Source organism: Parus major, chromosome 1 (genome assembly GCF_001522545.3).
Source record: "Parus major isolate Abel chromosome 1, Parus_major1.1, whole genome shotgun sequence".
NCBI lineage: Eukaryota > Metazoa > Chordata > Aves > Passeriformes > Paridae > Parus > Parus major.
The window spans coordinates 88,651,001-88,672,380 of NC_031768.1; the positions used below are offsets into that span (position 1 = coordinate 88,651,001).

General features: G+C 45.5%; 2 protein-coding genes across 3 annotated transcripts in view; one reads left to right on the forward strand and one right to left on the reverse strand.

Annotated features, from left to right (window-relative positions):
• Positions 1 to 5,053: 5,053 nt before the first annotated feature.
• On the reverse strand, positions 5,054 to 13,648 carry TENT5C (terminal nucleotidyltransferase 5C). 2 transcript variants are annotated; one of them, XM_015646605.1, is made up of 2 exons: positions 13,608 to 13,648; positions 5,054 to 10,984 (listed from the first exon to the last, which is right to left on the reverse strand). In XM_015646605.1, exon 2 carries the CDS (start codon positions 10,956 to 10,958, stop codon positions 9,783 to 9,785), a length of 1,176 nt encoding a protein of 391 aa, XP_015502091.1. In that variant the 5' UTR covers positions 10,959 to 10,984; positions 13,608 to 13,648; the 3' UTR covers positions 5,054 to 9,782. The 2 variants fall into 2 exon arrangements, with proteins under 2 accessions (XP_015502091.1, XP_033373097.1); XM_033517206.1 differs by lacking the exon at positions 13,608 to 13,648 and adding an exon at positions 12,780 to 12,878.
• A 7,449-nt stretch (positions 13,649 to 21,097) lies between these two features.
• Positions 21,098 to 21,380, forward strand: part of DUSP12 (dual specificity phosphatase 12) — a 3,545-nt gene continuing 3,262 nt past the window's right edge. Inside the window, exon 1 of the mRNA XM_033514779.1 lies at positions 21,098 to 21,375. Coding sequence (XP_033370670.1) covers positions 21,113 to 21,375 — 263 coding nt within the window. The 5' untranslated portion in view covers positions 21,098 to 21,112. The remainder of the gene's footprint in view (positions 21,376 to 21,380) is intronic.

Consider the following 21,380-nt stretch of genomic DNA (forward strand, 5'->3'; position numbering starts at 1 on the left):
TTGTGATGTATTACACTGCAATATGTATAGAAATTAACCTCATCCTCTGACACGGTCCCTCTCACAAATGAAACATGGCTTGCAAGCTATCAAGCATGCCTGCAACAGCCTGAAGAACAGTCATCATCAAAAAAAACCCAAACAAACAAAACAAAAAACAGGTTTAAATTCTTTTTTTCTGCAGTTTTTCTCTTATTCAAGTCCAGACCACTATGGTGCATTATAACAGTACTTTTCCATGAGGTCTGGGATCTGGACCTTTTGACTGTAGTGGACATAAACTCTCTGATGATAATCTGGTATTATAACACTGCAAATCAGTCAAATGATCCCTGAGGTGAACTAGAGACCCTTTCACTATTCATCTATTCTTTACTAGCAGTAAGTAAAACCAGCAATCAGGCAGCAAGCACCTTCAAAGTAAAAACTGCTGCTCTGGAATTAAAACTCATAACTTCACATGCAGTTTTACAGCAAGACACTTTTGTCAAGTATCACATTGCTAGTAAATGAACTCTTATTCAAGAAAGAAATTCCTATTTTTTCCTTTTAACTAAATGTTCTCAATCTGGTACTTCAATTAAAATAAAAATTCAAGTCCTGGTCAACTGAAACTCGTAACTATAATTGCAATTATACCCATACAGAAATCTTTTATTTCTAACTAGCCAACAAAACTCTGGCTGAGCATTCTGAAGGCCACAGTTCACACCATGAGTGTCTTATGTGTCAGTGAGGAGAGCCACGTGTAGCACACAAGAACAGAAGAGCACATTTACCATGGTTTATGTCACAATTGAGTATTGCAAAAAGTTACAAATTATACTCGTGGAGCATCCTAAGACTGGGCATGACACAGCCCCACTGCAAGTTCTGCTGGCATGCTGCTGCACTTTGAAGTCAGACCTGCTTGTAAGAAGATGGAACACCTCTCTGTCAGCTTCCTGGTTCATGTGTGTGGTTTTTTTTAAAACATGAATCCTCCTATTTGATTTCTGAAATGCCCCAGTACCATCCAGCCTCCCTTTCCCTTCCCACCTCACCGACAGGCAGGGCTTCCTAAATATCCACTCCTGGCCCTGTCAGCAGCTCCCTCTGTCACCAAAATGTGCTTTTTCCTCTCTTCAGAGCCCATGGGCTGGGAAACAATATGAAATAGGAATCCTCCTTCTACCAGATAAGTGCTACAAGGAGGAAGGCCAACCACCAATTTGAGGAATGCAAATCTTTAGCTGGAATATTACTCCACATTCAATTTTTCCTCTGCTCCAAAAGAGATGCTGGGGGTATTTTTTCCTGTGAGCAGCATTTCTCTGGAGTTACTCCATGAATTTGATGCCAGAGGCTGAGCTCCATCTGCACATGTTGCTCCCAGTGATCAAGCAGGGCTGGGGAAGCACAGGCCAGTACAGCTGGACAGCTGTAACACAGGAGCCCATGTCACTCAGGCCTGCCAGGCTATGTTAGCAAATCCCTCACAGCACTGGACAAACTCCCACTGGTGTCACAGGGAATTTGGACTGTGCCCATGGCAGGCTCTCATCCCCAAAGTAACTTACTTCAGCCCAGCCTTAAGAAAAGCTGGCCAGGAGGACAAAGTGGAAGGGATCTCATGGAGGTCTGGAGATTTACATCAGTCCTGGCAATTCATCTGGGCTGTGAAACATTTGGGGAGCCCCACATGAGCTGCAAGACGGGCAGATGACTGTGATGAGTTACAGATGTGATGGCAAGAGCAGAAACACAGAGCTCCTCACTTCAGTTGTGCCAAACCAAAGACCCTTTGACTACATACACATCTATTCCTTATTAACAAGTAAGTAAAATCAGTAATTAGACAGTAAGGCCCAGGCACTTGTAACTGCAGAGTTTTAGAGGTGGAGGGGTGCAAAGAACTGAAGAGCTGCTGTTAAGCACTGACAGAATATAAAGTTTCTTTGCTGTCTCTACCCTGTATTTGCAGAACAAATAAAAACTCCCAAAATAACCTGTGTCCAGTACGTCTGTGGACTTTGTGCTGACACTGGTTTTAAACCACCTGCAGGTTTCAAGGTGCCCACAACCACATCATGTACCCTTCAGTATGCAAGAACAATGCAAAACTGTGAGAACTATGCAACACTGAAGACAGCATGGTAGTAAACAATGAAGATGAGTTACACTGTGCATCCACTTTGTGAGTATTTGCCCATAGAATTCAGACAAAGTGCTTTCCTAGTACCCACAAGTGCAAAATACCACATCTGGAAACCAGGAGCACAGATGTTGTTGATAGCAGATGGTAGAGGCTGCCTCAGAAAGCAGCAGATGGAGTTTGAAATCACTGTGGATAACAGACTCAGGCCAAGCACTTTCATGCCATAATGCCATGGTGAAAATGGCAGGCAGAGTTTGTGGACAGACATCAAGGGGTTGGGAAGCAATCTGAGCACCAGTTTTTGGGAGTATGTAGAGCACTGGGCTAACAGCTGGTGCTGGGTCAGGAGAAACAGGAACAACAAAGTTACAGAAGAAAATGTTTCCAGCTTCTGAATCCAACCTATACAACATAAAGCATCAAGTGCCCATTCTCTGCAGTTCATCCAAGAGCTGAAGAGACCAGTGGATAGCAGAACACCATCTGAGACTTCTCAGCCTTGTTGGAAAGGATGCAGCAGTCCACAGGCTGAAGACAAAGTTCAAAGCCCAACATGAAAATGTAATTGAAATTCTCAGTAATGACCACAATCAAATATTAGAACAGGTTCTCCCAGCACACGATGAATTGCCACTATCTTTAGGGCAAGCTTCGGGCATTAACTTTCTGGGAGGAACATTCAGATATAGCTTTCAGAATAAGTTTTTCAGATAAGCAATAGGGAGGGGGTGGAGAAGGGAATTGTTGCAGGTGGACAGTCAGTTCTGAAGCAAGAAGGGCACCCACAAAGGGACCAGACTGTGGGTGTAATTCACATTCCACATATCTGGCACACTCAGATTTGCCTTGCTGCATGGGGGCAGTGACTAAATTAGAGTTCTCACACTTCAAGCCTTCTCTTGCAAGGCAGGGGGACAGTTTTCCCTTTGCTTGAGGTGCAATCAAGCCATGGGAATCTCCTGAAGTATGCAGGAGTTTCTACAGAGGTTTCTCAGTGGCAAAAGGTTGACCCAGACTAGACCAGCCAGTCCTCTGTCCTGGCCAGACTTCTCCCAGAGTTTGCACTACTCCATTTTCCAAGCAGTGGGGCAACACTGATAGTCCTCTAATTTACTTACCAGTGACAAAAACAGCCCAGCACAGCCTAGGCACCTCATTCCTGCTGCTTAATTAAACCAATTAATTAGCCAAGGGTCAACGAAATAACACTAACAAATGTATAGGACTCCTTAATGTACACACAAACTACCAGCTTAGGTTCTAGCAGCTGCTTTAGACACAGTTTTTGTCAAGACTCACTTTTTCCAGCATGATGACTCAACCCTTTCCTAGGAGGAAAATCACTAAGGTTTGGCAGGCTAAACATTCTCTTGGCTGGGAAGTCTTGCCTATAGGACATGGAACTCGTTGAGATGAGGCAGAGCAGATGGCAGCACTGCTACTGCAGCAAAACACAACTGCTATATTTTATACCCATATTCAAGTGGTATATGCTGGATAAATAAAAATACTATTTTATTGCTGAAAATAGTGACTGCAAGTACTTAATTTATCGATGAACTAAATACATTAATATGTAATAAGCAATTTTAAATAAGCAGGAATGCAAAATTATTTTTTTTTTCTCTCAAAGGACCAACATCTCTGTAAGGACACTTTGAATATTCTGATTTCAAAAATATTAAGTATTCCATCACAGAAGGAAGGAGAAAATGACACCTGACAGAATAATGACAATAATATAGAATACCATGTGTCTAATGCCTCACAGGCTAAGACAAGGCTGAGCTCACCTTGCACAGCATGGAGAAGGCAAAGCTCTAGCAGATTTATCAGGACAAAATACTTATTTTCACTAACAGTGAAACTGCAATAGAGCAAAAACATCTTTCTTTAGTTCCTCTGTTTACCATTATATAAGCTCCATATGGAACACATAGAGTACTCTGGCACCACTTGCCTAAGAACAGCTATTTTGTTGTTTCACTATCTGACCCTGCAAAGCTGAGCTTGGTATTCTAGAAACATAAGGATAGTGCCCAAAATAACTCTGAAGTTTTCATGGTGTGACAAACAGGAGTTAAGGTAAGAGAGTTTCAGGTGACAAGCAGATGGTTTGTGCTGCCCAGCTGCATTATCAGTTCTCTAAGTTCATAGGAAAGCAATTAGATCTGGAAAAGGGACTGCCCAAGGTTCATTATTACTTCCATGGGATCACACCGCCTCTAAATTCCACAGAAGTTTCCACTGCAGGTGTTACAAGGTCCTGGAAACTGGAATTTCTCCAGCAATACTTAACTAAGGCTAGAGTTTGTCTGTGCTCTGGAGGGGATTAGAAGCAAGTACACTTTTTAAGAGCATTTATTCTTTTATTCTAGAGCAGGATCAGCAAGTGGACTGCCGCACAACCGCAGCTTGTACTTAGCTTTGACCTGCTCAGCTCCCACTGAACATTGGTTAATAGTAGCATCAGCAATTAAGCAAAAGCTTTCAACATGTAAATAACCTGAAGAACAATTGCTGACTTTGTTTCTTGTCCCCTTGGGTCATGAGTTGAAGTTTGCAGCAGCATATAAAAGGGAGTGTGTCAGAACAGACTGGTAGGCTCTAGTTCAGACCAGACCCTACCTAACAGGTCTAGGTCTGTTACACTGTGTCTGAAAGCTGGGACCAGATGATGGTCAGACAGGGAAAAAAAATGAAAGCAAAAGATTAATCATGTCTCACTTAACTAACTAATCTGCAATAAGCTGAGGCAGATAAAAAAATGTGCCTTGAATAACATCTAAAGCAAGCATTTACTGTGTACCCCACACTATTACCCACCTCACAAGTGCACCTGCACACCCATGGGTGAAATAAGCTCTACAGATACTTTGTCAGCATTATTTAGAGGCAAAAATAGCTCAAGGCAAGGGTTGTTTAGCATAAGTTTATTTGCACAAGAATTCCAGCATCATTAAGGTCCAAACCCCGATTTCCAAGGATAACAAGTGAACACCACAGTGCAGAACAGTAGACAAAGTTACTGTGACCAATTTCACATTTGGGCTCATCACAAATCCAAATACATCTAGTACCCTGTTTTTCCAGCTAAAAGAAGGAGGGGAGAGAAAGAAAAACCAAAACAACTCAGTTCTTCCAAAGAGATGAGAGACAGGTCTTCCAAGAGCTGACTTCTTTTAACAGTAAAAAATAAGATAAACATAGAAAAAAAAAAGCCTTCTAAATTTTAATGGGAAGTGCAGTTTTATTCAGATAAATGTCTGGATTTGGCTTGTCTAAGTGAGAAAAACCAGAGTGCTCCAGCCATTCCCCCCAAAGTTTCTACTATAGACCAACATCCCACTCTGTATCTATCTTCACTGAAAATAAAGAACATTTATGAAATATGCTTAACTGTATTCAAGAAACAATTAAGTACGACTTAGATGTGAGGGCCAGAAGCTTTACTGTTCATTTGGCTCTCCCAATGCCCAAATTAGACCAAGCTGTCTGTGGCTGTGGTCAACTTACTGCTTATTCCTGCGCCTAACAATTACAGGATCCTGACTGAGTTGAGGGAGAGGAATAGGAAACAAGTACCATCAGTAGAGTGACAGTTAAGAATTAAGGCAATTTGTCCAGGTTCTCTTCTAAGAGGCCTTTTCCCAGCTATTCATAGAGTGACAAGCAGAGGTCACTTTCAACATCAGTGGTTATTCTAGGAATCAGGAACCCACAAAACCTGGGCACATACCAAATGCTTAACCCCAGAACACAAGTCCAAAATACGGATCTTTAAGTTTCAATAAAAAGCTTTAGATATTTGGACTAGATTTAAGTACTACCTACTGCTTGGTAGAGGAGGTGATTAATGTGAAAGCATGAGGATCTTTTGAAAAATGGTTATTCAGAAGCAAGCAGTAGTCCTGAACCGCCAGCTTGATTGACTGACTGAGCTGAGGACAAGCACAGCAATAATTACATCTTTAGCACAGTAACCACAAACTATGCTTTAGCTTCCAACTTGTCACAGTCACCATGGATCAGCAGAGGGATTTCACCAAAGTGACTAAAACACAGTCTTCTACCAGGTCTCCTTGGCAGCATCTCTATCTAATAAAAAAGTCTATCTTACAGTGAGGAAGTCACAATACACTGCAAGTCAAGGGGAACTTGGCAATAAATGTTGTCAGCAGGTGCTTTACCTCAGACTGACTTTGTCCAGCAGTGCTTATAAGCCACATGAAGAAAACAGCTATTTTATACCATAGCTAGCAGAAGCTTGGTCCTGAGGAATGATGCACTGGGTGTTACTGCAGCTTTGTTTTACTGCCACTGCCCAGAGGGAACATATCAGGTAACAGTCTGAGGTACAGTAATCTCTCTCTAACCTCCTGTGACACACAAGAGGTTAGAACAGGTTTGCAGTGGCATTTTTAGTGCTGAGGGGTGACTGAATTGAGCAGACATCCTAGACTTGGCCTAGAGTTGTCACTTTTATCTTGCAGTCATTCTCAAATTACCCCTTGCTATAAGGGGTCACCATAAACCTGACCTCAAACCAGCTAACCCACAGCAAATTAAGCCACTGCCACTTGCACCATCAAGCTGCCAGGAACAGAAAGGGGTGGACTGCTTGCAGCACAGTGATGAAAAGCCACCAAGTACACCAGCTTCACCTGCCAAGCCAGGATTATTTTGAAGGCAATGGGACAAGCAGTGCCCCAGCAACTCCTGGTACTCCAGGGTCAATGGAACAAGAAGTGTGCAACTTCAGGATAGAGTATAACCATTCAGAGTTTAGTGTCTCAGAGCCAGGTTACAAAGCATCAGTATTTCCCATGTGCCAGAGCATCTTAACAACCAGACATGGAGCATAAGAATCCTGCAAAGCTCAAACCAAACCCAGGCAGGCACTCAGCTGTTCAGAGAGCAGCAATTCAATGCAGAGCTTCCCTAGAGGCCTCAGCATCAAGTTACATCAGCAAAAGCACAATACTTATGGCAGGAAACTTAACTTCTCCGTGGCTCTATTTTTCACTAGGAATCCAATTCAGCCTTTTTTCCTTCTCTAGCATTTCCTTTTCCTGGAGATGCACCTGGCCTGATGTTCAGCAGCCAAGGCACTAAAGACTAATGAAACCAGCCTGTGTTTCCAGCTTGTGAGGACTCCTCCCAAGCATCTCACCACTTCTTCCACATGAGCCAATGCACAAGAACAGCTCCTAAAGATCAGCCATGACATCACAGAAGGCAGATATCTGAGTCTAAGCCCCTCTAGGCAATGGTTCACTTCTGCAATGGCTGTAGCATAGGTTGGCTTTAAATATATCTATGAGATGACAGCAATTACAAACCCTTAAGTCCTCTTTCTAGTGACACTCTATACTAGGCCAAGGATTGCTTTGCATGCAGGAGTTATTCTTGCCTAGGATTGCATTCCAGCAGTAAACTTGCACTAAGTTTAACACATATGACAACACTGGCATCATGTTAGTTTTTTAAAAAGTCAAAGTCTTGGATGACAGATGTCTTGTCTGTAAACCACACCAAGTCCAAGCCACAGTTAATGAAAAAGGCTGGGTTTGCTTTCAAGTTTAGCTACTTTGGCTGTATAATCAGGAAGCCTTTAAAGAAAAAAAACTACAATAAAATCCACCAAGTTCTTTGTCTTTTTGCTACTGAAGTTGCTATCAAAACTGTTCAGGAAATTAAGCTAAAGCCCGCTTGGCTAAACACTGTCCACTTTGTAGATTGCATCCCTCCCTGCCCTCCTAAGCTAAATGAGGTCTGAGCAGCATAGTAGCCTCACTGCTCCATTGAGGCACTCTCTATGAAGTAGTTATGAAAAGTGGAAAGAACTTGCTGGTCTTCTGAGGAGCAGGCAATTTTTACTGTCATTTAAGCACAGCACTGCTGCTGTTTTCCACCTTGAATAACAAGCAAACATTGGTGTTCCACCTGCTTCCTGCTTTACCTTCTAAGCTTTAATCATTTGTTGGCTCAGGCACTTTGGTCTTAAAAGCTTGCAGAAACAGTAATAAATAGTTACAGAAGTAATAAAAAAAGATTCAGTGAACAAGCATTCTTGAACATTGCACCAGAACATAATAAATAGCTCTAAGGTTTGCCTTTCTAGTTGACATCTCTGGTTTAACAAAAGAAACTCAAGAGCATTGCTATATGTATTTTGTTACTATAATTCAGTGAAAATCATCCAGTTAATTACACCACTACATAAATAACTGAGGAATTTTTAACCTTCCTTATAAAGCCTGGGAGTCCCAAAGCAGCAAGTTCAGCACACACCCTTCAGGAAGATCAGCCCCCTGTACCTCCAAGGGAGTGCATACTCTTCCAGAAACGATTCTGAACTCAGGTCCAGATTTTCAACACATACAACTTCTGTGAAGAGCTCTGCTTAGGGCTTCTACACCTCTCCAAGTGAGGGTCAAGAGCAGTAAAAAGGAAGAATTTTACTCTAATCACTCAAAATGCCATCTCATACAGTGACCAGGTGATTGTGATCACCTGGTAAGCTCAACCCTTCAGTGGTGACAGAAAGGCAAACCTTCAGGACTGTGATAGATTGGCCTGAAGTTGTGCAACAAGAAATTAATTTTAGGAGGCACTTTCAGAATTCATACTGTGGCAGGAGTGCACATAATCCTGCGATTTATAGTGGCTTGGGATTTTTGTTTAGGGTTTTTGTTGGTTTTGCTGTGGACCTGTGTGGAAGAAAATCCAGTCAAACCCTAAGGTAAGAGCTGTACTACTTTCCAACTGTGCCAAAATTGTTTTGAAAGATAGAAAGGCTTTAGCTTGATGCTGGACTCATGAATATTTTTCCAAGTTAAGTGTTCAGACTGTGGCTCCAGTTCTATTTAAAGCTTCCTCATTTCAAGGACTTTTCACATTACCAAGTTTTAGACTGTGCTTTGGTGTGTTTTTAGAAATGCCACCTTTCAAGTTTTTGTAGTCAAGAAAAATTTAGGCAGCTTATGCTTTATGAATAGACTTACTAAACTATCTTCAACTTCCAAGAAACTGATCTTGAACTCAAGGCGGGACCAGATATCCATAGGCACTACAGGAAACAACATTTATGTCCTCTACAAGACAGACAGTATTCATACTCTTACCAGCGCTACACAGACACAGAGTAAAAGCAACCCAAGATAACATGAGCCCAGTCTTAGCACAATTAGCTCAAGAGAAAATTGGCCAGAACTTGGACTGAGGAAGAGTAATGAGGTTAGGGAATAGAAAGCAGACTTTTGCTGCTACTACAGGAGCAGCTTCTGCTTAAGGCATTTTACAGTCAATTAACCAACCCAGTTTACTGAATACTCCACTTAGATCACATGTTAATAGCCACTTCCAGAGCTAGTACAAAATTTCTTAACCGCTCCACTTAAAGTTTGGCTGCTGGCTCTCTTCTCCCAATGAAGAGGTAATAAGGCTTTTTGGCATTTGTAGAGATACACCGAAAGGTTCATAGCAGGTCACCTGGCTGCATAATCCCACTGCACACCAGGAAGTGGACAGTCTGATGCCATCATGTTTCCATTAGAGAACACCCAACTGACAGTCATTACTAGTCTGTATTTACACTCGTGGCTTTCAGTAGCCTCCACCCAGGAGCCCTCCAGGGAAGCGATCAATTGCAAGGCAACCAAGTGGGGTAGGACTGGCTGTACAGCACTGGGGCACTTGCAAGGTAGTAGTTGCTGAAGTTTGCATCACTGACATAAGGTGCTGGCTGGTAGTAACAGGTTACACTAGTGGCATTAGGGATGACGTTCTGTTCCGCCAACACCTTGAGCGCCAGCAGAGAAATCAAATTGAGAGTCTGCCTTCGCTCATGTCCCATGAGGCAGACGGTGCTCTCATTCACCACCCTGCGCAGAATCATGAGGTAGTCATACTTGCTCCTCTCTTCTTTGGAGAAGTGGTTCTGGAGGTAGGTCTCCAGCTTGCGCTGCTGATCCAGGATGTCTGGGAAGTCTATGAAGAATCGGGAGCACATGTAGCGCTCCAACGTTTTGATCTCATCCTTATCCATGGGCCTGAAGTCTCGCACTAAGAGGTTACTATACTTCAGTAGCCCACCACCTCGGATCTCTTCAGGATTTTTCGTAGCTATCAGCTTTTTCTGGAGGTGATCAAAAGCTGCTTCAAAGTCTCCATACATGCTCTCCCCAATCACAGTTGGATGGAAGTGCTCCGACATGGGGGTCTCTGAGTAGTCATAGTAAAAGAGCAGGGAGTCCAGAATGATCTGGAACGAGTCTACACTGAACTCAAACTGCCGTCGTATGCAGTCTACAAACTTGAGCTCCACGTTTTTGCCATGCTTGTTGGAAAGCGATATCAAGCTCCAACGGTCAGTCTCAGTGTAGACTTTGACCAGCTTCTGGATGTAGGCTTCCTTCAGTGTTACGGGACTGATTTTCAGCTTGCTTACTCCTTCCGGCAGGAAGTTCAAGAGGGATCGCAGGACCACATCTCGAACTAACTGAAACTCTGCCTCACTTGGAAGAGAAACTTGAAAAATGAGATCCAGGTCTTTGCATCCCAACCCATTATCCTTGACCAGGACATGACCAGCTGCAGAACCGTTCAGACGGACATCGTGGACCACAATGCCTGCTTCGCTCAGCCGGCTCCGCACCGTCTGAACAATATCCTTCAGAGTTATCTTCAGGGTCGGGAAGTTCCCCCGGCCATGGATCGGAACCACCTCTGTAAGAACCTCGTGCAGACGGCTGACCTGCTCCCAGTTCAGTACACTGCAGGACATGGAGTCTGCTCTGCTACTTCCTTTGCCTGCCATCTTAGGGCTTTTCTTCTCCAAAGAAACTGTACAGAAGAAGAATATAAAAAGAAAAAGACAAGTCAGCGCTTCTGTTTGTGCTTCCTAGATCTGTTCCTAGGCTCTGTCTTTCTGTCCATTCACACAGACACAAACTAGAAAGAAATTACTCTTTGTATTAATCATTATCAGCAATCCTTTCACCTGAAATGAGACACAGCTTCTCTACTGGTGCAGGCAAAAAAAAAAAATAAATAAAAAATTAGCTGTTTTTCTTTTTTTTGGTGAGGTAGAGTTGCTTCAGGAAAGTACTTTGTGTTAAATGAGAATTACCAAAGATGACACAAGCTTTACCTAAGGCTAAGGTCATCAGTAGCACCAGCTGAAGGGAGTTGTGCTGCAAAACACTTCTGAAAGTTAGACTTTGAAGTTGTTTCATGATGCACATAAAGCTCAAACCGCTGTCTCCAGCTAACATAACCATAGAAGACTCTCAGGTGTTAGTTTCAGAGCTTAGACATCCAGTCTATTGATAACTCAAATTATGCCAGAGATTCTAGATTTCTTCCTTTTCATAGGACTCCTCCCTTTCTGAATGATCCAGCATCTATCACTCACAGGATAAAGGCCAAGTATATCTTTCTCCTGCAAAAAGCTGCAGCTCTTCAATGTCCTGGAGAGAATTTCAGCTGCAAAGTCAGGTTACAGCCTTCAGTGGGCACTCCAGTCTTTGTGAGCAACTCCTTACCCCTCTCCAGAGACAGTGTCTAACCAAACTACTTTTCTGGAAATACTCGTACTTGCCCCCAGTTCTGTGCATTTGTGAAGGGCAAACAAGCTTGTAAGATCTGGGATAAATTCAGATGATGCATATCAAGTTCATGTTACTCTTTTAACACTCAGAATCTCATTAACCAGACTTGGTCATAGCCTTGTCTGACCATTTTAAGCACAAGAGAATGATCTGATTAGCTGTGACAAGATTTCTTAAGTCACTCTCCTTTTGTAGCATGTAGATACTTACAGATGTTTGACAGTCATGCAACTCAAACTGGTGTTAATACCCTTTTCTTTTTTTAAGTGTTCCAGGTTTCTGTGTAGCCAGGTGCTTCCTGACAGCAACAGACTAATTGAGGCCTCACCTTCTTCTGCCCCAAGTACTCCTGAAGACTGCAGCTGCCAAGGTCAGACTAGCCAAACTTAAGCAAATTAACGCTTGCCTACCAAGAACAAAAAAGTCAAACCCTATCGTTTCCTAGTGTGCAACAGCACAGTGCATGGAACATTTTAAAGCAAGTTTTAAAGAACAGCTAAATCATCCCAAACCTCCCATTTGCCAGCTTTAAATTTTTGAGCAACTCATTTGACCTGCCACCTCTCCAGATGAAGAGAGTCAAATCCTAGAGCAGGTACATGGTGAGGTTAAAATGCTTCTGGGGAAGTAGCTTCTGTCCTTGGGCATGAGCTGCTGCATTACAAACCGGGCTGCCATGGAACACATTAGCACTAGCATGCACAAAACAAGCCTGTGATTTGCAAGATGATTAATCTAGGACAAATCAAGAGGTTCCTCAAGCTTGCTCCTTAATGTTCCAACAAAGCAAAAAGCATCAAGCCTTCCAGCAGTTGCTCTCAGGCAGTTCAAGCACATTAAAGTACATTTCCTTTGTAAATTCATTGTATTGCCATTAAATCCTCCAGATCACTAAAGAACACAAGAGTCTTCCTGTGACTTCTAACTTAAGCTGCAAGTGCTTTCAGCTACTACCTCTGAAACTATTCCCTCTCCTCCTTCCCATTTGTAGCCCTGTGCAGCCAAGACAACACACACAGCTCACTCACCCAGTGACCAGAAAGGACTTAGTCCAGTGCTTCCAACCCCACCACACACTTGGTTCTGCTTGGTGACCCTCACCTAGGAGAATAATGCACGCTGCAGCCCTTGGGGGGAGGAAGACAAAGTATTTCATTTCCAGTTCAGCGGAGAGTTTAATTCTCAGGCTGTCAACCCCCAAAGTCTCCCACCCCCAAATCACTTGTGTTTGCCTACTCGGCAAAGTTTATGTTTAGTGACAACAGATTCCTAGCGACTCCAGTGCATTTGGGATGCTAACAGCTCACATGCCTCTTGCTCCACTGCCAGCCATTCCCCTCACAAGATCTGACACCTGAAGATGCTCACGCCTTGGGAAGAAAACCACTGCGGAGGCAGGAGACACTATCTTTAATACCGAGTGGAAAGGGTATTGAATACAACACCCAAATCAGAGGCAAAAAAAGAACGAGGACTACACCCCTACACCTTGGTTACGACGAGGTGCGCTACCCTGCAGCACCAGCTTTCTCCTATAAGACATATCACTTGACACAACACCCAGAGAAGTTCCGCGGGCCCGTCCCCGCAGCAGCGCTGGAGGCGGGAGGTCCGGCTCCCTCCGCGGGTCGGCGGGAACGCGCCTTGCGCTGACTCCCAGCGCCCGCAGCCAGCACAGAGGCGCTGCCCAGCGCCTGCTCCCAGGAGAGCCAGCCCGCCCGCCCCCGGCTCAGCCCCCGAGAGGAGAGGGGAGAGGAGCCCCGACCCCGCCGGCTCAGCCCCCGAGAGGAGAGGAGCCCCGGCCCCTGCGGCTCAAGCCCCCGAGAGAAGAGGGGAGCCCCGGCCCCGCCGCTCACCTCGGCCCCACCGCTCAGCCCGAGCAACCGCGCCAGCCCCGCCGCTGTCCGCCACCGCCCTTTATGGCCCTTCATCGCCGCCCCGCCCCGGCCCGCCCCGCCCGCCCGGCCCGGCCCGGCCCTCCCGCCGCAGCGGGGGCGGCTCTGGCCGCCGGTCCGGCCGCCGGGCGCTGTGCCCGGGAGCCCCGCGGCGCTCGGAGCGGGGAGCGGACGGGGGTGGCCGCCCGAGCCCTGGAGCCCGTGCCCGCCACCTCGGGGGTTCGCCCCGCGCACTCCGCACGCAGCGCCCAGCGGCCGCTTCCAGCTCCCCCCTCCCATGTCAAAAGGGACTTTTCAAAGGGCCCCTCGGTTCAGAAAGGACACTGCGGGGCTGGGGAGACTGGAGAAGAAGAGCAACGAAGTTGGTGAAGGATCTGGAGCACAAGTCCCGTGATGAGCGGCTGAAGGAGCCGGGGTTGTTCAGTCTGGAGAAAAGGAGGCTCAGGGCAGACCTTATTGCTCTCTACCACTGCCTGAAAGGAGGATGTAGCCGGGTAATGATCAATCTCTTCTCCCAGGCAACAAATGACAGGAGATGACACAGTCCTAAGCTGTGGCAGGTTCAGGTTGGACGTCAGAAAAAATTCTTCACTGAAAAGGAGATTAGACATTGGAATGGACTACCCAGGGAGAGGATGGAGTCACCATCTCTGGAGTTGTTTACAGGAAGACTGGATGTGGCACTCAGTGCAACTATCTAGTTGCCATGGTGGTGTTTGGTCACAGGTTGGACTCAATGATCTCAGAGGTCTTTTCCAACCTAATTGGTTCTGTGATTCTGTGAATCTGTGGGCTACGATGAAGAGCTGACTGAAATACAGCAGGGCTTTCCACAAGGCACCTTGTCCCAGACGGAACAGCTGTCAGCAGCGATCCCAGACGCCCAGCTCTGCCAAAGAGTTCTCTGTGGTGCTCGACTGGAAGCAGCCAAACCAGGCGCTCATCCAGAACCTACGAGGATGGGCTCACAAGGATGTTACAGCAGTGTTGAAACAGCGTGCTACTGGAAACTGTGGCTGATGGGCTGTGGGAGGTTCTGCACACATGGACAAGGATGATGGAATGACTGGACAGGAATCAACTTGGAGATGCAGTGTCATAAAAATCAGCTGGTGGTTAATAGTGCAGGGTGCGAGATCGTGTGTTTTGGGGCAAAAGTTACAATTTCTGCTGAGAATGCAACGTTTCATCAAATACAGGGGTCTTTTGTCAGGATAATCAGAACTCAACAGAAGTGGGGGAGAAAAATAACACAACCTAGGATGGGCCAGCTGACATAATCCTAGTAGAAGTAAAAAAAAAGTACTTACAAAACATTAGGAAAAAAAAAATCACCACTACATCTGTTATATCGTTCGGCCATACACAGTCAAGAAAGATGAATTAAAATCTGCACACATACAGAGAAGAGCTGGCCTTGAATGAGGAAACTGGGAAGCTCCTTTTGGCCTAGCAAACACAACAGACCTGCCTTGTTTCACTAACAAAACCAAATCTGAGCAGGAATAGATTAGATAATTATTTCTTTTACTCCAATATTGCCCCACTGGGATAAACAACAGGAAACAAAATTACCTACTTAAATTAAAAGATAACATTAACACAAGAATCAGATTTGAGGCAAGCTACCATCTTGCTGTCCAATGAGATAATCATGATTTTAGAGTCTCGCAGGAGGGGAGGGAATAAAACTAAGGTCTAAGATGAAGCTAGAGAAGAAAATATGTAATATGTAATATTATTGCCTGTGGTGGTATGGAGCTGAACATGAGGATCCAGATCTCTCTCAACACTTTTTCCCTATGTTTCTAAAATTAGAAAGAGAAATCGGGAACTCAAAGAGAAGGAGTAGCACAAATGAGAGAAGCATAACCACTTGTAAGGAAATGTCTCACTTGGAGATTAAAACAGTGAATGATCTCACCTCTTAAGAATATTTCTTCAGCAAGATTTCTGCCTCAAATAATATTGCCTATTGACAATAACTGATGATTTTGGGAAGTATATTTTCTGTTGCCACATGGGGAGCAATTAAAGTATTTATTAAGAAATATTTTCTATTGAAGATATTTATTAGATACAAATATAGACAAATATAAACTGCAGCACATACTGCTATTACAGATGTTAAAGTATTAATCAAAGGTTTGTACTTTACATTATTTGTTTAAAAGTTCTTGTTCCACAAAAACATTTGTAAACACAAAGAAGTAGCTCAACTCTATTTTAGGGTGTTTTCTTTATCCTCTGACTTGCAGACATTGAGTATTTGTCAGGGGAACAGTACACTGCACAGTACTCTCTGCAGTGAACTTAGACCTCCTGACAATAAACTTGTTCTTTTTAGCTGCTTTTCATGGATGCCACACCAAGAGTCCTTGGGATGGGAATTGGAAATGCCATTAAAGCTGGCTGGACCGGGCTCTTAAGTAAATTGCAGGAATAAAGAGGAATGCATCTTTGAGTAGTGAAGGAGCCCACTTACCCCTGAAGAGAGGCTGCTTTCTGCCATGCATCCACCTGTGCCTCTGCAGTGGATTATGGTGCCATGAGGATAGAAAACATGGAAATTTCCAGCCCACTGCTGAGACAAGAGATTAAAAACTGCGGGCTACCGTTTAGGATCTGTGGCTGCTGAGGTGGCTGACACAGGCCCAGACACAGCTCCAGGGTACAATCTTAATGATTAGCAGTTATTTAGGACTTTCCTGCTGCCAGCTCTAATTCTAAGTCTAGGGAGAAGTAATGGGTGATCCCAATCTTTGCAAGACTTAGTTTCTCCAGGAGTGACTGGGATACAGATAAAATCCTGCCACAAGATAGTGAGTGCTAGCAACCACCGTGCTCCTCTGCTCTTAGGCAATTGTCATCTCCCCCTTCTCCCAGAGCTGCTCCATCCCTCATCTCTGCCTCTTGCTCCAGTGTTTCCTCCCAGCTACCTCCCTCCTTTCCTCCCCTCTGCTGGGGTGTACCCTTCTTCAGGATACACAGCACTGGATGTGTTTCAAAGGCTTTTCAGACAGAGGATGGGGAATGAAGATGGATCAGCTGGCTCCTGGGAAGGCAGTGTGACAAAGGGAAAAGAGTCTGTGAGCTGCCCAAACAGAGGCAAGTATGGAGCTATATTAAAACAGCGCAAATTGTTCATTTTTAGCCAGTAAATAGGGCAGCAAATCTGGCAGAAGAAACTCACTTAAAAGCCCGTAAGTCAGCTCAGTGACCTGGCACTGTCAGATTAGTTTCCTTATGTGATGCATTGCTGAAGGTAATGTGTCATCATAAATCTTGGTTGCTACAGCTGTTAAAGCCATAAAGAGAAGCAGAGTTATTAATACCCAGTAGTAGTAGTAGCTGTCAGGCTCCATTCTGTAATTGAGCATCAGATCTGCAGTTGGAAAACTCTTCTTTTTTGTCTGACATGTGGAGTAACTGCATGTCTGCAGATGCTGAGAGAGTGGAGACAGGTAGGAACATCTCACCCACGCAGGGCTATGATGAAATCCTCCTGCAGAGTGTCAAGAGTGAGCCTCTTTCTCTGTTGTTTCTCTAGCTGCCTCTGCAAGTCTGAGGTTTCCTGCTGGGAGATGAAGCAATTCTTCCTCCTGATACATGGATAAAGGTAAACACACGGATATAGACACACGGAGTGTAGTTATGCAGGGAACAGTAGCCCTTCAAAAATCAGAAGTTAAATTTCCTGCTAGAAGCACTGTGACTGCTGGAAAGTCCTTGCTTTAAGGGATGGTATGCTGCCATGGAGGACTTCCCAGCTCCCACAGAGTTCTGAGCTCAGCAAAACATCCTTTCTCCAAGAGGCAAGAAATGGTACAGTCCCCTTCACCAGCAGGACATGTGCAAAGTAAGCTCCTGCTGCATTTAGATGTGAGGAAGACACTGAAATCCAGAGCTGCTGTCTCTCATATATGGCTTTTTGAAGAAGTCCCCACTACTCTGCTGTGTGGCACCCTGGTAACCTGGGCTGTGAGCTGCAGACTCTTCTCACAAATCCTCTGATGTACAGGCCCCAAACTACCCAAAAACCTGAAGGAGCAGAGCCACCCCGCTGTGCAATGAAAGATGCAGACAAATTCTTCTAGGAGGGAAGAGGGTGTTATGCCTCTGCCCAGGCCCAGCATTTTTGCTTCCACAGCAGGAAAATCAGTTTTGCCAGTCTGGTTGTGTTGTGAGGATCCAGAGCGGGCAGCCCAGAGAAGGCTGGCATTTTCTTTTCCCTTAGGAAGCAGCAGGGCAGACACATGCAGAGATGGAATGCACTTGCTGGAGCGAGTGGGCAGCAGCCCATCATCTGACTGGATTTTTCTTTGCACCTGAGCTCACCCCAACTGCTTAATTAGTCACATGGTTTCCTGGAACCTGGGGGAGAACATCGCAATTTTAGGTGGTAGAGGAGAAGATGATGTGGGGAAGCAGAGGTGGGGGCAGAACAAGGGTTTGCAAATCAGATTGAAAAAAAATTTACTCTAATTTGGGAGCCATGAGCAAATTCAGGAGACATTGCCTCAGGCTGCAGGTGGCAAACACAGCAAAGGGGGGGTGCAGAGAAACAGTGAGGTTTAGGGAGTGCAGCTTTGGTTGTGTGAAGCCATTAGATACCAAGCTGTCTGTCGGCTGTGCCCCAAGGACTTTGTACTTACCCTCACTACAGCTTTTCAGTTTGAAATCACATCTTTTTCACATTTCCCTCATTATCCATGGCTTTAGAAAGCAGCGTGGAGGACTGTAGTGCTAACACTACCACCAGACCAACCTCTTGGGACCCTGCATCCTGGTTTTAGTTGAAGACTGTACTATTTGCCCCTGCATATTCACAGATTTGAAGGTTAACAGAGATTATTAACCACCCCTTAGTATTCACATAGTACCTGGATAATATAACCCTGCTGTAAAACTCATAGTCCCTTCAGTAACTTGCATTTGTCTGCTGACTTTTTTCAGATCACTCAAGAAATGAATAAGCTGGTTTTCCCCCATCCTAGTTTACTTCAATTGTTATCTGCTTTCATGAGTAGAGGTCCATACACAGTTTTATCTGGTTTTAATTTCCACCTGTCTTTCTTTTCAGTATGCTGCTTTTTTTTTTCCCCCCTGCTGTTACTGAGAAGTTGTCTGCATTTTTAAATGCTTTTTCAGTAAACCTTTCATTTCTCACTGGTGGTGATGGCAACTGGAAGAAGTAATTTTGAATATTTATGCAGCTTAGAATAATCTAAATGAGAGCTGTCAGAAACTGCCCATACTCAGATATACAGGCACATCCTCTGGGTCACATTTATGCGATTTAGAGCTGATTCACCCAAAGAGGGGGTCCACCTTTCCCTGGAGCAGTTTGCCAGTTCGGCTGCTGCACAATGGCACAATCACACAATCAATCACACAGGCACTAGGGCAAGCATGGGAGGTGAGGCAGGATTGCAGCAAACATTAAGCAGTGGCCTTGCACCCTTGGGAACCTTGGGTCCCATCTCAACTACAAAGAATCGTCTCAGTGTGCTCAGTGGGCCACCAGCAGCACATGGAAACTCCACAGCTCTGGAAGCTGCTGTCTCACTGCCCATCTCCCAGCAAGACTGGCAACTGGTGCATGCTCTCTGCTGGCACTGGTGAGGGAGTGTCTCATGGGTAGCATCCTCAGCAGCATCTCTGTGGTGGTGCATCCCTCCTGGACAGCTGCTCTGCGGTTCCCCAGCTCCATCTGCCTCTCCCGCAGGAAAGGGAAAACCACCTCCCTTCGCAACCACTTTCAGTCTCACCTTATCAGGTCTGAGGTGACTGCCAGTCTCACCCCCTCAGTGGCCAGCCAGCATCCTGCAAGGATCCCAGAGGCTCTTGGAGATGTTTTTGCAAGAGTTTTGCCTGCAGCCGTCTCGAAGGGAGCAGCACTAGAACAATCCCCTCAGTCATGGTAATTAGATCCTTTAGGCTCGTCTATCCCTTATAGTGGAGACAGGGTAAGGTTGTGTGTCCCAGCCATGGAGAGAGCCTTAGTACAAGTATTTATAATGAGATTTGGCATTTTGCCACGATAAAAAAAGTGGGAGGGGACCAAGAGGATGGAGCCAGGCTCTTCTCACTGGTGTCTGCCACTCAGACAAGGGCAGAAAATGATGCACAGAAAATTCCTCCTGAACATCAGGAAGAACTTTACTTTGAGGGTGACCATGCACTGGAACAAGTTGTCCAGAGAGGTTGTGGAGTGAGACAGAAAACAGCTGGCAAATAAACTTTTAAACACAATTTGAAGTGGGGAGTCTTTTTTATAAGCGTGCTGGTAGAGAAGGTACCTTCTCTAATTTAGGTGTGTCTGGAGTAAAAATCCATTGTGACCATACATATTCATTGCAGTGTACTTCCTAGCTAATACAGAAACATCACTTTTCCTGGAACAAATTTGCATGTATCCACCTCCTACTGTAAGTCCTTTATGGTCCTAGAGGGTCATCTAGAGGGGTCTCTGGTGGTCATACTCACTGAGTGTCCCTGAGAGGAAAGCTAATGTCTTCACAATTAGATGGGTAAAGTTGTGGGTGTTAATGTCTTTGAAATGGTTCTTAATGTCTCTACTAACTTTGGGCAGCAGGTTTGCTGCAGGGCCCTGATACCTTGGCTCCCGAAACAAACAAGTCTGAACTTCTCAACTTCGGGGTAAAACAGTAGGTTCAAAGGGAGAATATGTGCTAGGCAGTCCGGGAAAGCCGTACCTTCCGAGTACCTCGGCAATGGGGAAAGGAAGAGGGAAACATTTGGCCGGGAGTTTCGGATAAAAAGAGGCTGCGCCCTTCACAACTTGTAGAGAAAACCCCGCGGGCGTGTGCCCCCGTGGGCTCTCTTCCTTTATTCGAATAAAGCTGCAGGACTTTCTGTCTCCTGTTTGGACATAAACTTCTGGCGTCTGTGGATTTTCCTGACATCCCAATGTTGCAGATGACCTTGGCTTGAACTTCTCTTAGGCCATATGCTGCTGCTTCTTGTTACATAGCTTTGCTACAAAAGCCACTGTATTCCTCATTATATGTTTTATCCACTGGCTGCAGCTACATTTAGCTGTGTGTCTACTTGCGTACTCTTTTATCTATTTTGCTAGTTAGTATTTAAGCTTTATTTAGAAGCTTCAAGCGGAGCTGAAAATTTCTGTTCTCTGTGCTGTTTGTCAGGAGTCTCCCTCACTGGAGATACTCCAGAACCGTCTGGACACAATCCTGTACCGTGTGCTCTTGGACGACCCCGCTCCAGCAGGGAGCTGGGACCAATGACCCACTGTGGTCCCTTCCAACCCGACCCATCCTGTGATATTTGTTTTCTGAGCATTTGTAAGGAGGCAGAGGGATGTGGAACAAAAAGACGAGTTCAGACAGTCACTCGTGGACGCAGCGAGGAGAGAATCGCACCGCAGGGCGACGATCATTACGAAATTATTCAGTCCGTCCTGGCAAGGGAAGCGGAAAGCGATGCCGTGCCGGGGGCGGCGCTTCCCTCCCTCAGCCATGGCGGCTCCCGGCGGGACGGGGATGGTGCCGGTGTTGCCGGGGCTCTACGTGGGCGGCGCCGAGTCCTGCTCGTCCCCGGAGGCGCTGGCGGCGGCGGGAGTGGTGGCGGTGCTGACGGTGGACGCAGAGGAGCCGCCGGCCGTGCCGGGGGTGCGGGCCATGCACGTCCGGGCGCGGGACGAGCCCGGCGCGGACCTGCTGAGCCGCCTGGATGAATGTGCCGCGTTCC

What these genes read in the sequence shown, in the direction of transcription:
- TENT5C (XM_015646605.1), bottom strand. Translation starts at nt 10,958, where the DNA reads ATGGCAGGCAAAGGAAGTAGCAGAGCAGACTCCATGTCCTGCAGTGTA.